This window comes from Mobula hypostoma, chromosome 23, assembly GCF_963921235.1.
Source record: "Mobula hypostoma chromosome 23, sMobHyp1.1, whole genome shotgun sequence".
Lineage (NCBI taxonomy): Eukaryota > Metazoa > Chordata > Chondrichthyes > Myliobatiformes > Myliobatidae > Mobula > Mobula hypostoma.
This window is the reverse complement of record NC_086119.1, coordinates 3,293,142-3,310,218: the sequence shown is the minus strand read 5'-3', so window position 1 is coordinate 3,310,218 and position 17,077 is coordinate 3,293,142. Positions and strand designations below refer to the sequence as shown.

The window sequence follows — 17,077 nt, the reverse complement described above, 5'->3', positions numbered from 1 at the left end:
TTATTAGGGAGAGTCAACATGGCTTTGTGCGTGGTAGGTCATGTTTGACCAATCTGTTGGAGTTTTTCGAGGAGGTTACCAGGAAAGTGGATGAAGGGAAGGCAGTGGATATTGTCTACATGGACTTCAGTAAGGTCTTTGACAAGGTCCCACATGGGAGGTTAGTTAGGAAAATTCAGTCGCTAGGTATACATGGAGAGGTGGTAAATTGGATTAGACATTGGCTCGATGGAAGAAGCCAGAGAGTGGTGGTAGAGAATTGCTTCTCTGAGTGGAGGCCTGTGACGAGTGGTGTGCCACAGGGATCAGTGCTGGGTCCATTGTTATTTGTCATCTATATCAATGATCTGGATGATAATGTGGTAAATTGGATCAGCAAGTTTGCTGATGATACAAAGATTGGAGGTGTAGTAGACAGTGAGGAAGGTTTTCAGAGCCTGCAGAGGGACTTGGACCAGCTGGAAAAATGGGCTGAAAAATGGCAGATGGAGTTTAATACAGACAAGTGTAAGGTATTGCACGTTGGAAGGACAAACCAACGTAGAACATACAGGGTTAATGGTAAGGCACTGAGGAGTGCAGTGGAACAGAGGGATCTGGGAATACAGATACAAAATTCCCTGAAAGTGTCATCACAGGTCGATAGGGTCGTAAAGAGAGCTTTTGGTACATTGGCCTTTATTAATCGAAGTATTGAGTATAAGAGCTGGAATGTTATGATGAGGTTGTATAAGGCATTGGTGAGGCCGAATCTGGAGTATTGTGTTCAGTTTTGGTCACCAAATTACAGGAAGGATATTAATAAGGTTGAAAGAGTGCAGAGAAGGTTTACAAGGATGTTGCCGGGACTTGAGAAACTCAGTTACAGAGAAAGGTTGAATAGGTTAGGACTTTATTCCCATGAGCGTAGAAGAATGAGGGGAGATTTGATAGAGGTATATAAAATTATGATGGGTATAGATAGAGTGAATGCAAGCAGGCTTTTTCCACTGAGGCAAGGGGAGAAAAAAACCAGAGGACATGGGTTAAGGGTGAGGGGGGAAAAGTTTAAAGGGAACATATGTGGGGGGCTTCTTCACACAGAGAGTGGTGGGAGTATGGAATGAGCTGCCAGACGAGGTGGTAAATGCGGGTTCTTTTTTGAAATTTAAGAATAAATTGGACAGATCCATGGATGGGAGGGATATGGTCCGTGTGCAGGTCAGTGGGACTAGGCAGAAAATGGTTCGGCACAGCCAAGAAGGGCCGAAAGGCCTGTTTCTGTGCTGTAGTTTCTATGGTTCTATGGTTACAATGCCAGCAGTAAAGAGTGGCTTGGTTCCCAACACGGTCTGTAAGGAGTTTGTACGTCCTCCCCGTGACTGCTTTCTCCGGGTATTCCGGTTTCCTTCCTCAGCCCAGAGGAGCCGGATTTGGCTGAGTAAGCTGTGCGGGTATGTTGTCACCAGGTGCACGTGTGACAGTTTCAGGCCGTCACCAGCGCATCCCCGGACCGTGCTGGTCGTTACACATCTCACTGTCTCCGAGTAGGTGTGACAAATGTAACTCATCTTTAATCACGGGCGATTGCAGAGCTCAGCTCTGTGCCTGTCAGTGAAGTAGCAAGAGGCCAGGGACATCTGGGCACTGACCATCTCCAAGCTGAGGGAGGTTAACCCCTTCCCCTTGGTGGACAACAGCATTCCCACCATGAACATCAGGAGGGCCAGCCGCTCGAGCACCACGATCACATAAAACACCCAGATGGAGGAGCAAGGAGGTGGTGGCACAGCTGGTGATGGGGGGAGAGGGGACAGACACCTCCTCCCTGTCCGTCGCCTGCTGGATAGTGGAGTCCCAGGACTGACCACACTCACTCCAGCAGACAGCCATCTCACAGGGGGCCTAGTGCTGATGGGAAGATGTCCCCAGACACGTGTCCCAGTCGGTGGGGTCTCTGGTCTCCATTCCCTCACCTGCTCGAACATCCGTTCTCGTTCCCTCTGCATCTCCTCGCAAGCAGTGTCAGCGGCTGATAGGCTGTCCTCCACCTCATCCTGCAGGGAATTCTGTAGGGAAACAACGGAATACACTCAATCACCCAGACCTGCACCTGAGTCCCCAAACCCAGACCCCCTCCCGCAGCCAGACCCCCCTCCCAAACACAGACGCCCTCCCAAACCCACTCCCGCACCCCGACCCCCCACAAACCGACACCGCCCAGACCCCATCCCAAACACAGACACCGCCCAGACCCCTCCCAGACCCCCCTCCCAAACACAGACGCCCTCCCAAACCCACTCCCGCACCCTGACCCCCCACAAACCGACACCACCCAGACCCCCTCCCAGACCCAGACACTGACCAGATCCCCTCCCAAACACAGACGCCCTCCCAAACCCACTCCCGCACCCTGATCCCCCACAAACCCAGACCCCCTCCCAGACCCAGACACCGCCCAGACCCCTCCCAAACACAGAAACCCCCCAGACCCCTCTCCCGCACCCAGACCCCCCTCCCAAACACAGACGCCCTCCCAAACCCACTCCCGCACCCTGACCCCCCTGACAAACCCAGACCCCCTCCCAGACCCAGACACCCCCCCCAAACCTCTCCCGCACCCAGACCCCCCTCCCAAACACAGACACCCTCCCAAACCCACTCCCACACCCCGACCCCCCACAAACCCAGACACCGCCCAGACCCAGACACTGCCCAGACCCCCTCCCAGACCCAGACACTGCCCAGACGCCCTCCCAAACCCACTCCCGCACCCTGACCCCCCACAAACCCAGACTCCCTCCCAGACCCAGCCCAGACCCCTCCCAAACACAGATCCCCTCCCAGACCCAGACACCGCCCAGACCCTCTCCCAAACACAGACACCCCCCAGACCCCCTCCCACACCCAGACCCCTCTCCCACACCCAGACCCCCCTCCCAAACCCACTCCTGCACCCTGACCCCCCACAAACCCAGAACCCCTCCCAAACCCATTCCTGCACCCTGACCCCCCACAAACCCAGACCCCCTCCCACACCCAGACCCCCCTCCCAAACACAGACGCCCTCCCAAACCCACTCCCGCACCCTGACCCCCCACAAACCCAGACCCCCTCCCAGACCCCCCTCCCGCACCCAGACCCCCCTCCCAAACACAGACGCCCTCCCAAACCCACTCCCGCACCCTGACCCCCCACAAATCCAGACCCCCTCCCAAACCCACTCCTGCACCCTGACCCCCCACAAACCCAGACCCCCTCCCAAACCCACTCCCGCACCCTGACCCCCCACAAACCCAGACACCGCCCAGACCCCCTCCCAAACCCAGACCCCATGCAGATCCCAGAGCAGAACATAGAATATACAAGCAGAATTAGGCCATTCAGCCCATCGAGTCTCCTCCACCATGGCTGACTTATTATCCCTCTCAACCCCATTCTCCTGCCTTCTCCTCATAACTTTTGATGCCCTGACTAATCAAGAACCTTGCAACCTCTGCTTCAAATGTACCCAATGGCTTAGCCTCCATAGCAATAAATTCCACAGGTACACCACCCTTCAGCCAAAGAAATTCCTCCTCATCTCTGTCCCTCCATTTGAGGCTGTGCCCTCTGGATCTAGACTACAACACTATAGGAAACAGTTCAATGTGTTTCCCCACCCCCCCCCAACCATTCTTCTAAACGCTGGTGAGTACAGGCCCAGAGCCATCAAACACTCCTCTTCAGGTTAGTAAATGAATTGGTCATTGTAAGTTGTCCTGTGATTAGGCTGGGGTTAACCGGAGAGTTTCTGGAGAGTGAGACCCAGTGGGTTAAATGGAGAGTTGCCAGCCGGTGAGACTCAGTGGGCCAGAAATAGAGACGGCTCTGACCCTTCTTGTAGACAGCCTCAGTGTTCTTTGACCAGTCCAGTTTATTGTCAATTCGTAACCCCAGGTATTTGTAATCCTCCACCATGTCCACACTGACCCCCTGGATGGAAACAGGGGTCACCGGTACCTTAGCTCTCCTCAGGTCTACCACCAGCTCCTTAGTCTTTTTCACATTAAACTGCAGATAATTCTGCTCACACCATGTTTCCCCCGGGATCAATAAAGTATGACTATGACTAAGGCCCTGCTTCAAGCTGTATTTCTAAATAAATAAATGTTAACTTTTCACTCCAGGGATAATCGTTGTGAAGAGACACACCCAAAGTGCTGGAGGAACTCAGCAAGGCAGGCAGCATCTATGGAAAAGAGTAAACAGTCAACGTTTCGGACCGAACCCCTTCATCAGGACTCAAGGGTCTCGGTCCGAAACGTCGACTGTTTACTCTTTTCCGTCGGCGCTGCCGGCCTGCTGAGTTCCTCCAGCATTTTGTGCGTGTTGCTTTGGATTTCCAGCAACTGCAGATTTTCTTGTGTTTGTAATCATTCCTGTGAACCTCCTCGGGACCCTCTCTGATGCCAGCCCATCCATTCTTAGGTAACTCATAATATTCCAAGTGAGGTTTGACCAGTGCTTTCTAAATCTTCAACATAATATCCTTGCTTTTACATTCTAGTCCTCTCGAAATGAATGCTAACATTGCATTTGCCTTCCTCACTACCGACTCAACCTGCAAGTTAACCTTTGATCCTGCGCAAGGTCCCTTCACAGCTCCAATTTCTAAATTTGCTCCCTCTTTAGAAAACAGTCTACCCTCTATTCCTTCTCCCAAAGTGAATGACCATACACTTCCCTGCACTATATTTCATCTGCCACTCTTCGCCCATTCTCCCAGTCTGTCCAAGTCCTTGTTTCCTCAACACTACCTGCCCCCTCACCTTACTTCATCTTGTCCACAAACCTGGCCACAAAGCCAGTTTTCCCACCGTGCAAATCATTGACGTATAATGTGAAATACCGACCAACCCCTGTGGGACAATGGTCACTGGCAGCCAGCTTTCTTCCCACCCTTCACCGTGCCGGTCAGCCGAGCCCCTACACATGCTGGTTTCTTTGTGTGGACTCGCCTGCTGATGCTGGAAGGTGATGATGGCGGAGCGGAGCTGTTGGCACTGCTGCAGCCCGAGCTCTAGCTCTAGCAGCCTGCTAGCCTGCTCCAAGTACAGCTGCCGGTAATGCTCCTCCACCTGCGGAAAGGCAGGAACGACAGGTGAGCACACAACACACAGAGAATGCTGGTGGACGCAGCAGGCCAGGCAGCGTCTATAGGAAGTGCAGTCGACGTTTCAGGCTGAGACCCTTCGTCAGGACTGTGGGTTTCCTCTGGGTGATCTGGTTTCCTCCCACAATCCAAAAACGTACGGGTCAGAAGGTTAATTGGTCAATGTAAATTGGGCTGTGATTAGGCTAGTGGTAAATAGGTAAGTTGCTGGGTCGTGTGGTTAGTGGGCTGGACGAGCCCGTTCTGTGCTGAATGAAGGGTGAGACAGATAGTTAATGGGACACGGGACACATCAGAAAGGATGGGATAGGGTACGTTCTTTCCTCTAGAAAGGGGAGGCTGGAGGTTGCCTCGACATGTTGATGTGTCCTCACAGGCAAAACCAGAGCCCTCACTCGCAGCTGGGAATTCGGATGGTCCCTGCTTCCCAGACCAGGGGGCAATTAGAATCAGGGTTATTAGCACTGACACGCGATGTGAAGTTTTTTGCTTTGTGACAGCATCGCAGTGTAAAGGCCAATCTATAAATTAGAAAACAATTAAATAGTGAAAAGAGTAGGAATGATGAGGTAGTACTGATGGACTGTTGGGAACTCTGGTGGTGGAAGCGAAGGGGCTGTTTCTGAATCGTTGAGTGTGGGTCTTCGTGCTCCCACACCGGCTGCCCAATGAGGAGAGGGCATGCTCGAGATGGGGGGGGTCCTCAATCAATCCACGAACACCCCTTCTCTTGTTGCACCATGTATTTCTGATTTTATATTTTTATTATCATTTATATGCAGTAATGATTGAAGATAAGCCAGCCGGCGGAGCAGTGGCATCCACAACAGACTTCAAGGTCAGTGGTGTCAGGCTCGAATCTGGCCGGCTCCTTGCACGCCTTCCATTCCTGATGGGTTGAGTGTCGAGCGGGCAACTCGGCCTCGTAAAGAACAGACGAACGGTACAGAAATGGCCCGACGCGCCACAAGACGCGGAGAGGAACAAGAGAGAACAAGTGGCATGTCCACGATGGCCAAGGTCTTTAACGATGGAAGCGGCCTTTCTGGGGTCAGGTGAAAGAGATGGGTTTAAGGGCAGGCTGGATAACGTCAGACAGGGAATAGGAGGGAGTGGAAACAGGGCCAGTAACATCATGAAGGATCCCACCCACCCTGTTCATGGACTGTTTGTCTCACTCCCATCAGGGAGGAGGCTATGGAGCATCCACACCAAGACCACCAGACTCAAAAACTGTTACTTTCCCCAAGCAGTGAGGCTGATCAACACCTCCACCCACTCACCCACCCCTCCACACCCCCAACCACCACTACTTTATCATTTCCTGTCAGTCACTCCCGTACCCAGTGTCACTTTATGGACACACAATCAATCTGTGTAGAGAAGCTCTGTGTTTATATTTATTGTGTTTTTTATTACTGTGTTCTTTATCTTATTGTGTTTTTTTTTATGCTGCATAGGATCTGCAGAAACAATTATTTCATTCTCCTTTACACGTGTGTACTGGAATTTACATGAAACAGCCTTGATCTTGTGGGGGCAGAGGGGAGCAGGGGCACAATGTACAAAGACTGACACAGAATGGAAGGCCCGAGAGGGGTTCCTACATGATCATCGTTTTCCACGACAAAACATGAGCCTGAGGGGTCCCAACCTCGGCACAGATGCCCTTACCTCGGGTGCCTGGGTACAGGTGGTCTGGGTGAAGGCCTCCCTCTGATCTGCTGGCCCTACGCCCCGCTGAAGGCCCTTGCTCCTGGACAGGTCACTCAGCTGACTGGACAGAACCTCGGTGATGAGCAGGGTTGTCTCCAGACGCCGTTCCAGCTCTCCCCGGGGCATGGTCTGCAGGTTCTCCAGGTTGATGCTGTGGGCAGCAAGGCAGTTATGGTTTAGGGACCAGACAGAAACAGGGGTCAGGACCCCTTTAGTAACGTACCCCAAGGTGTTACAGAGTGTTAAGGAGGAGAGAGAGGCAACCACTACATACAGAACCAGAGATCAGAGTTCAATTGCCTCCGCGGTCGGTAAGGAGTTTCTACGTTCTCCCTGTGATCACACGAGTGTCCTCCCACATCCCAAAGGCAAAGGCGTACGGGTTAGGGTCAGGGAGTTACGCTGGCGCCAGAAGTGTGGTGAATTTGCAGGCTGCCCCCGACACATCCTCGGATTGTGTTAGTTGTTGACACAATCAACACATTTCAGTGTTTCAATGTACATGTGACAATAAAGGTTAAAATCAATTATCAGGACTGATGGATGCTTGGAGGACAAATTCAGCAGCACACAGTCCACGTTTCCAGGACATCTCTCTCTGCCTGCTGTACTGAACCCCAACCTCCCCAGGTAACAGTTCTAGTCTGACCCTCTAAACCAGAGGTTCCCGACCTTTTTTATGCCATGGAGCCGTACCATAAACAGAGGGGTCTGCAGATGGCAGGTTGGGAATCTCTCACCTAAAATATCCTGCACACTGAATTAGCCGGAGCTGCATAGGCCAGTCACACTGCCTGGGAGCTGAGGACACCACCAATGCGGGAAAGGGCCGGGCTGGTTGTCAGAGAGCAGGACCCTAGGGCTCCCACTCTCCACCAGAAACCGGGAGGGGAGTGAAGAATACTGTTACAGATGAAGGAAAAGGGGAGGAGGACCAGCTGAGGGTGACTTTCAGATGCACTGCGGATATCCCCTGTGGGATCAGCATTACTGCCCCGGGGAGGGCAGGAAGAGCGGCTGCCTCTTCCCTCAGCAGCGGGCAGAGCTAACACAAGAGATTCAGCTGATGCCGGAATTCCAGGACAACACACACCAGACGCTGGAGGAACTCAGCAGGTCAGGCAGCCCCTACAAGAGGGTAATTATCAGCCGCTGTTCCAGGCTGAGACCCTGCATCAGAACCCGGACTATCTCAGCCCAAAACATCAACAGTTTTTTTGCCCCCATAGATGCTGCCTGACCTGCTGAGCTCCTCCAGCATGTTGAGTGTGTTTCTTAATACAACTGGGTGTCTTGGCGGGGAATTGGCCTCGTCTCAGTGGGGCTGTGAGACGGTGAGAGTGAGAGGGAAGCAGAGTGGAGCAGCGACACCAACACTTGCCCCGCTCGGCCGCCGGATTCGGTCTCTGGGTGGGTACTGCCCACCCAACGATCCCTGACTTACTTCCAGAGCAGAGAGTCCGTCAGCACCGCGCTGTCCGTCGTGCTCCCCCCGGAATCCTCCACCGCGGAGGTGTTGACATCACTGTCCGCCAGGCTGACGGGGGTCATACAAGTGGCGATGCAGTGCGACCCCAGGGGAGTAATCCCTGTGCTGACGTCTCGACAGGTGACCCTCCTGGTGCCGAGCTGTGCCAGCAGCTTCCAGGTGTCCGCAGGTGTCCGAGCGCTGGCTGGGTGGATCAGACAGGTCAGCGCGCAGGACGCAGGGGGTGGCAACGGGCTCGTGCCCAGCTCCGCCCGATCCACGGCCTCCTCGGTCTGCACCTCCACTGCGGGCTCGGCTCGCTCCTCCACCTCCTCTGTCTGCACTGTGCCCCTCTGCACTTCCTCTGTCTGCACTGTGCCCGTCTCCACCTCCTCTGTCTGCACTGTGCCCCTCTGCACCTCCTCTGTCTGCACTGTGCCCCTCTGCACCTCCTTAGTCTGCACTGTGCCCATCTCCACCTCCTCAGTCTGCACTGTGCCCATCTCCACCTCCTCAGTCTGCACTGTGCCTGTCTCCGTCTTCTGCTCCTCCACTTCCTCGGTCTGTACTGAGCCCTCATCCAACACCCTCCCTGTGCCAGCCTCTACCTGTGCCTCACCCTCCTCCACCCTCCCCTCTTCCTTTTCCAGCCCCTTGTCCTCGTCCTCTGCCCTCCCCTCATCATCCTCAATCTCCAGCACCTGCCCCTCACCTTCCTCCTCAGCCTGTGCCCTACCTAGCTGCTCCTCGCATTCGTCAGCCAGCACCGGTACCCTGCCCTCGACAGGCGCCAGTGCCAATGCTGGCTGCCACCGTCTCTCTGTACGGGGCTGCTCCAGGTCACTGGGACCCGAGACACAGAGAGGAGGGGAGTCTGCTCCAGTGTGTACAGCAAGGATCGCTTCTGGGTTCCCCTGTATCTCTGCTCGAGCCTCGTCCTGGGGCCACGCCGCCCCGTCCCCAGACGGGACTCCTGCCTCCTGGTCTGACATTCTTGGCTGCTCCCACTCTCCTGCTATTGGCAGCTGCTCTCCCCCCGTGGGCAGTGGAACACACTGCCCCCCCTCATCAGCATTCAACCCCTCCCCTTCTCCGGCCGTGCAAAGCCTCTTCCTTTTTCCTAACCTCACCCCCTCTTTGCTGGCAGGTGACGCCTCCCCATCTCCCCTCACTCTCACAGACTCCGAGCAGGAGGGTAGGGCTGGATGATCGGGTGGGCGTAGGGCCAGAGGCTCGAGTGACGCCTCCTCGGTACCGTCACGGACATGCTCGGGCCCGGAGCCAGACTGTGGCAAGCTTGCCCCGCCAGCTGGGATCGCGGGGGACCCTGCCTTCAGTCCAGCCGCAACAGTGACTGCTGTCTCTGGTCCCTGCTGCCCCAGCTCCACAGATCCAGCCACAATGACCGACGGCTCTGGATCCTCCCGTGTCTCAGTAACGACCATCCGGACAGCGTTGCTGCACGTTCCCCGAGGCAGGTCGCCATGGTTTACCTGTGGAGACGAGGGGCCTTCGCTGGCTGTGGGTTCAGGAGTCCCAGTGGGCAGTGAGCTCGTGTCACTGAAGCCCCCAGCTGTCGGGGGCACCAAAGGGACCCGGTCCCGTACCCAGGGAGTACAGACCACTTCCTCCTCCTCCTCCTCCTCCTCCTCCACAAAGATATTCCTGCAGAGGTCCTCGTAAACCAGCCTCGAGACGGGTAGGAAACCCTCCTGCAAAGAGCAAGCACAGTCTCAGGAGAGAAACATACCGAGACCACAAAGTCAGCAACGCACCAGCCAGATGCAACGAGGAGGCAGCCCTCCCCGTGACTGCGTGGGTTTCCTCCCACAGTCCAAAGACCTGCCGGTTAGGGTGGGTGAACGTGGGCGTGCTATATTGGCAGTGGAATGTGGCTGCCCCCAGCACATCCTGAAACTGCGTAGGTCAGTCAGGCAAACGATGCATTTCATTGTATGTTTCAATGTACATGTCAAAAATGAAAATAATCTTTAATCTTTTAATCTTCACAGACATTTTCATTTCAACTCGGAGGTTGAAACTGCATTCATACTGTAGTTAAGAAGGCATATGGTGTGTTGACCTTTATTAGTGGGGATTGAGTTCAAGAATCATGAGACAACACTGCAGCTCTATAAAATCCTGGTTAGACCTCGCTGGGAATGTCGTGCTCATTTCTGCTCACCTCATCGTAGGAAGGATGTGAGAGGTTGCACAGGAGATTTACCAGGATGCTGCCTGGATTTGAGAGCGTGTCTTATGAGGACAGGTTGTGTGAATGAAGGCTTTTCTCTGTAGAATATAGCAGGATGAGAGGTGATTTTGATAGAGGTGTACAAGATGATAAGAGGCACAGGCAGAGTGGACAGTCAGAGACTTTTCCCCAGGGTAGAGGTGGCAAATAGGAGGGGATGAATTTAAGCTAATTGGACGAAAGTATGGGGGGGTGGGTGGGAGAGATGTCTGAGGTAGGTTTGTTTGGGCTCCCCCGCTCACACAGATGGCGGTGGGTGTGTGTGTGGAATTTGCTGCTGGGGTGGTGGTACAGCCAGATTCATGAGGGACATCTGAGAGACTCTTGCATCAGCATGGATGATAGAAAAATGGAAGGAAGGGTTAGATTGTCTTTAGAGCAGATTAAAAGATTGGCATTACATTTTGGGCTGAAGGGCCTGTACTGTTCTATGTTCTTCACTGGGATCTGGTGGAGAACGAGGAAGAATTTGGACGCAGTCAGAGGTTTCTAGAAAAGCTGCAGGGTACTGGGAGTGGAGGAGCTAGTGGGCAGGGGGCAAGCGTTGGAATAAGGCCAGGCAGCAAGTTGCAGGGAAAGGCAGAGACGGGGGTTTTCACAGCCACCGGGCGAGGCGGAGCTGTGCGCGTGTGCAGTAACGTGGCTGAACTGGAAGCGCGCGGTGCGCAGTACCACTCACGTACTCACCTCCAGGCGCAGCCCGCGCAGCAGCGGGGTCAGGCCGCTGGCCGCTCGGCCACAGCTCCGCACGTCTCTCTGAACGCTGCACTGTGGCGCCAACTCCTGCAACGGGACCCGGCCGCATTTCCTGCTCGGCTGCGGGGGAAGACAAGGGAACAGTCAGCGTCAAACGGACAGGACACAGGGCACCGCAGGAGCTCAGCAGGTCAGGCAGCATCCACTAGGGGGTGAAGAGACAGTCAGCAATTCAGATCAAGACCCCTCATCGGCACCAAGCATTAGATTCAGGCAAACAGATCCGACAAACGTCTGGAGACCGAAGAGTTAACTGTTTCTCTCCTTACACACACGCCAAACCTGACGGGTGTCTCCAGAATTTCTCGTTCCAGTTACGTATCGAGCTAAATGAAAGGTCAGTGCGCGGCTGTGCGTGAATGCGTGTGACTGTGTGTGCGGTGATATGTACTGTCTGTATGTACGTACATTCACACAGACACTGAATATTGGCAGACGTCTCTTAGTGACATGGCCTGAAGATTGACAGGTTGACATAGTGTGAGGTACACGTTTGTGTGAGGGGATAATGTTACTGACACTATGATAATAAAACAAGCAGTTGTGTAAATTTGTGAAACAACAGCAATAAAAGTTGAAAAGTGACGAGTGCAGGATGAGAGTGTGCCTGAGAGCTGGGGAGTGAAGGGGGGCAGCAGGGCATTCTGACGACAATAATTCAGAGAGAGTGTGGGGCTGGGGGAAGAGGTCTCTGACAATGCTGTTGGCACTGTGAACGCAGCGGTTCTGATACGTGCACCAAGACGCGTCAATTGGTCAATCTCCATAGACGGGTGGACATCAGAAAGGGGTGGGGGGCTGTCACCCCCGCTCATCAATCTAGTTCCCTCCGTCCGAAAAACACTCAAAGACTCTGCCTCCACTGCCCCTTGAGGAAGGCAGTTCCAAAGTTCCACCACCCCAGCAGGAAAGAAACCTCATCAGGCACCCCCTAACATTTACAGTGACCCTCCAATTTGAGGTTCTTCCACAAGAGGAAACAGCAAATAAGATTGAAAAAGTAGAGAGAAAGTTTACAAGGGAGTTTACTAAAGGTTTTTAAGATTATGAGAGGCATAGAGAGTGAAGACAGACACCATCTTTTATCCAGGGTTGAAATGTCTAATACCAGAGAGCATGCATTAAGGCGAGAGGGGGTCATTTTAAAGGAGACGTGTAGGGCAAGTTTGTTACACGGAGAATGGTGGGGGCCTGGAATAGACAATAGGTGCAGGAGTAGGCCATTCGGCCCTTTGAGCCAGCATCGCCATTCACTGTGATCATGGCTGATCATCCACAATCAGTACTCTGTTCCTGCCTTCTCCCCATATCCCTTGACTCCGCTATCTTTAAGAGCCCTATCTCACTCTTTTTTGAAAGAATCCAGAGAATCCTGAGGCAGAGCATTCCACAGATCCACAACCCTCTGTGTGAAAAAGTTTTTCCTCAACTCCATTCTAAATTGTCTACCCCTTATTCTTAAACTGTGCTGCCTGGGGTGGTGGTAGAGGCAGCTACATCAGGGACTAGAAAAAGTATTCACCCCTCCATCAGAATTTTTCATGTTTTATTGTTTGACAACATTGAATCACGATGGATTCAATTTGCCTTCTGTTTTTACACTGATCAATAGAAAAAGACTTCCACATTAAAGTGAAAACAGATCTCTTCATTTTGACACGAGTCTTTTCCTGTTGATCAGCGTAAAAAAAAAGGCAAATTAAATCCACTGTGATTCAATGTTGTAAAACAATAAAACATGAAAATTTCCAAGAGGGATGAGTACTTTTTCTAGGCTCTGTATGTTAGGGAGGTTAAGATAGGCAGATGAATATGAGGAAAATGGAAGAATAGGGACTGTGTGTAGGCAGAAGGAACTTGCTGGCCATTTGATTGCTCATTTAATTGGATGGCACCACATTGTGGGCCGAAGGGCCTTTCCTGTGCCGTTGCTGTGATATGTGATGTGACGGCCTGAGTTACAGGGAAAGATTGAACAGGTTAGGACTTTATTACCTAGAGCACAGGAGAACGAGGGGAGATCTGACTGAGGTATACAAGATTGAGGAATCCAGACAGGTTTGTTCCACTGCTGAGACTAGAACTCGAGGTCACGTGTTCAGGGTAAAAAAAAATGAAATGTTTTAGGAGAATTTCTTCACTCAGAGGGAGGTGAGAGTGTGGAACGAGCTGCCAGCACAAGTAGTGAATGTGGGCTTGATGGCAAAGTTCAAGAGAGGTTTGGAGAGGAACACGGATGGAAGGGGTATGGAGGGTGCAGGTCAATGGGACTAGGCAGAATAACAGTTCAGCATGGACTAGATGGGCCGAAGGATCTATTTCAGAGCTGTGATGCTCTTCACATCAACCCTGTCAAAATTGCTCAGGATGTTTTGTTTCAATCTTCTCCTCTCACTGCAGCAGACACAAGCCTAGTCTGTCCATCCTTTAACACAACAGCACAGTTCAGACCCTTTGACCCAGGGCGTTGCAACATTTTTTAAAATCTACTCCAAGATTAATCTAATCCTTTCTTCCCACAGAGTCTACAATCTTTCTTTCACTTATGTGCCTAAGAGTCTCTTAAATATTCATAAAGTATTTGCCCCCAACACCACCCCAGCAGTGCATTCCACACACCCACCACTCTGTGTAAAAAAAACTCTCCTCTGACATCCCCCTCTGACTACACTTCCCAGCAAACCCATTAAAATTATGACCCCTCGTATTGGCTATTTCAACCCTGGGGAAAAGTTTCTGGCTGTCCACTCTTACCATCTTGTACAGCTCTGTCACGTCACGTCACCTCGCATCTGCCTTCACTCCAGGTGACCGTGCCACGCCTCGAGCCCAGGCGACCCACAGCACAACTAACGCCTTTGGACTGTGGGAGGAAACCCGAGCGGCCACGGGGGCGCTGGGACCGAACCCCGAACTGACACCGCCGGAGAGTATCATCACCTCCCGAGAGCAACCCACTTCCCTCGCCTTGACCCCAACCCCGACTCCCGTCTCCCGTCACCTACGGTGCTAGGCCGCTGGTCATCACGCTCCACCGACTGCCGCTGGCCGAACATGGTCCCCTCGCCTGGGGAGGAGAGAGAGAGAGGAGCGCCGTCAGCAGGCGGAGGGCCGGGTGTGAGCGGAGTGGCCCCGGCCGCCGCGTCTCCGTCTCCTCGCTCGCTCCGGTTCCACCAATTTCAAATCTACCGCCCCTTCACTCATTGGCCGCTCCGCCAACGGGAGCCGGTGACGACATCACGCCGCGCCGGTCGCCGAGAACGAGGAGGATGAACTGGAACCAAGAGGAGACGGGCTGCTGCAGCGCCGCCACCGATCGGAGGCCGTTCCTGCAATCTCGCCCCAAAGCGCCCAGCGACCTCCTCCCTCCATGGACGCTGCTCGACCCGCTGAGTTTCTCCAGCGCCGTGTGTGTGTGTGTGTGTGTGTTTGTTGTTGCTTCCCCCTCAGTCTGCAGAACCTTCCTTTTCACATCCTGTCCCAGCTATAAAATCACAGAGTGGAAACAGGCCCTTCGGCCCAACTGGTCAATGCTGACTACAATATCCTCCCAATTGCCCATATTTGACCCAAAACACTTCAAGTCCCATGCTTCTATGTACTAAGTTTTCTGATGACTCTGCCATAGTTGGATGCATCAGCAAGGGAGATGAGGCTGAGTACAGGGCTACGGTAGGAAACTTTGTCACATGGTGTGAGCAGAATTATCTGCAGCTTAATGTGAAAAAGACTAAGGAGCTGGTGGTAGACCTGAGGAGAGCTAAGGTACTGGCCACCCCTGTTTCCATCCAGGGGGTCAGTGTGGACATGGTGGAGGATTACAAATACCTGGGGATACGAATTGACAATAAACTGGACTGGTCAAAGAACACTGAGGCTGTCTACAAGAAGGGTCAGAGCAGTCTCTATTTCCTGAGGAGACAGAGGTCCTTTAGCATCTGCCAGACGATGCTGAGGATGTTCTACGAGTCTGTGGTGGCCCGTGCGATCATGTTTGATGTTGTGTGCTGGGGCAGCAGGCTGAGGGTAGCAGACATCAACAGAATCAACAAACTCATTCGTAAGGCCAGTGATGTTGTGGGGATGGAACTGGACTCTCTGACGGTGGTGTCTGAAAAGAGGATGCTGTCCAAGTTGCATGCCATCTTGGACAATGTCTCCCATCCACTACATAATGTACTGGTTGGGCACAGGAGTACATTCAGCCAGAGACTCATTCCACCGAGATGCAACACTGAGCATCATAGGAAGTCATTCCTGCCTGTGACCATCAAACTTTACAACTCCTCCCTTGGAGGGTCAGACACCCTGAGCCAATAGGCTGGTCCTGGACTTATTTCCTGGCATAATCTACATATTACTATTTAATTATTTATGGTTTTATTACTATTTAATTATTTATGATGCAACTGTAACGAAAACCAATTTCCCGCGGGATCAATAAAGTATGACTATGACTATGCAAATGCCTCTTTAATATTGCAATTGTACCCACCTTGACTACTTCCTCTGGCAACTGGTTCCTCTGAATGAAGGCAAAGTAAATGAATGGACGAGGTCTCTCCTCATTGTGGGGTTCGTCTGTGCTCCCCAACTCCTAACCCGTCCACACGTGGGAACACCTTCATCCACCCAGAGCACCTGCATCAGATTCCTTCACAACATAGAGCAGTACAGCCCTTCGGCCCACAATGTTGCATTGAATCTATTAAATTAGTAATCAAATACCCAACTAAACTAACTGCTTCTGCCTACACACCCTTCCATTTTCCTCACATTCGTGCCAATCTCAACGTCTCTTAGAAGTCTCTAATGTATCTATGTCTACCACCACCCCAAGCAGCACATTCCAGGCACCCACCACACTCTGTGTTTTTAAAAAAACTTGCCCCTCACATCTGAAATGACCCCCTCTCACCTTAAATGCATGTCCTCTGGTATTAGACATTTCAACTCATGGAACATATTAGTTTTTGTCTGTTCTATCTGTGCCCCTCATAATCTTACAAACCTCTATCAGATCTCCCTCAGCCTCCGTCACTCCAGAGAAAGTTTGTCCAACTGCTCATTACGGCTCGTGCCCTCTAATCCAGGCCACACCCTGGTGACCTCTTCTGCACCGTCTCTTAAACCTTGATACCCTTCCCAGAGTGGGCTGACCAGATCTGTAAGCATTACTCCAGATGAGGCCTAACTGGAGTTTCGAGGGCTTTGACCTGAATTCTGCTCTGTTTCTCTATATTTGAAACTGTTGTATTTCTTTTACAACTTCCCCTGTTCCTAGGCGAACCATCCATCTTCTCTGATCTGTGTCCACGTCAGGACCATCCCACTACATCTCTTCTGCAGCTCTTCACAAGTTCCCTAAAGCTGGGGACCTGGAACTGCGGGCAGTGCTGTCCAGCTCAGGAGCTTCATTGCCCATTGATAGAACACGACGGGAAGGACCCGGGACCCGGGACCTGGGCACATTTCACAGGCCATCCGGGGCCTGTCACTGTAATTCCTCGTCTGACTCTGACCTATCAGTCCGGGGTCTCCTGTACCATCACCGTGAGCAACAGCACCCCTCCCTCCATCTGGTCATAGAGTCACAGAGCACCACAGAACTGAAGCAGGCCATTCGGTCCATCCAGTCTCTGTCGAACTGTTACTCTGGGTAGACCCATCAAAGCCCATAGACCAGGGCTTCCCGTACCTCTCCCACCTGTGTACATATCTAAACTTCTCTTCAATTCCGTCCCATCCA

The 17,077-nt window shown here is 52.6% G+C and overlaps 1 protein-coding gene across 1 annotated transcript in view; it reads right to left on the bottom strand.

Moving 5' to 3' along the window:
• Window positions 1-14,552, bottom strand: part of spag5 (sperm associated antigen 5) — a 56,162-nt gene extending 41,610 nt beyond the window's left edge. Inside the window, exons 1-6 of the mRNA XM_063031690.1 lie at window positions 14,334-14,552; window positions 11,260-11,388; window positions 8,295-10,030; window positions 6,809-7,001; window positions 4,980-5,099; window positions 1,956-2,048 (exon numbers count right to left, since the gene is read on the bottom strand). Coding sequence (XP_062887760.1) covers window positions 1,956-2,048; window positions 4,980-5,099; window positions 6,809-7,001; window positions 8,295-10,030; window positions 11,260-11,388; window positions 14,334-14,384 — 2,322 coding nt within the window. The 5' untranslated portion in view covers window positions 14,385-14,552. The remainder of the gene's footprint in view (window positions 1-1,955; window positions 2,049-4,979; window positions 5,100-6,808; window positions 7,002-8,294; window positions 10,031-11,259; window positions 11,389-14,333) is intronic.
• Window positions 14,553-17,077: the final 2,525 nt, after the last annotated feature.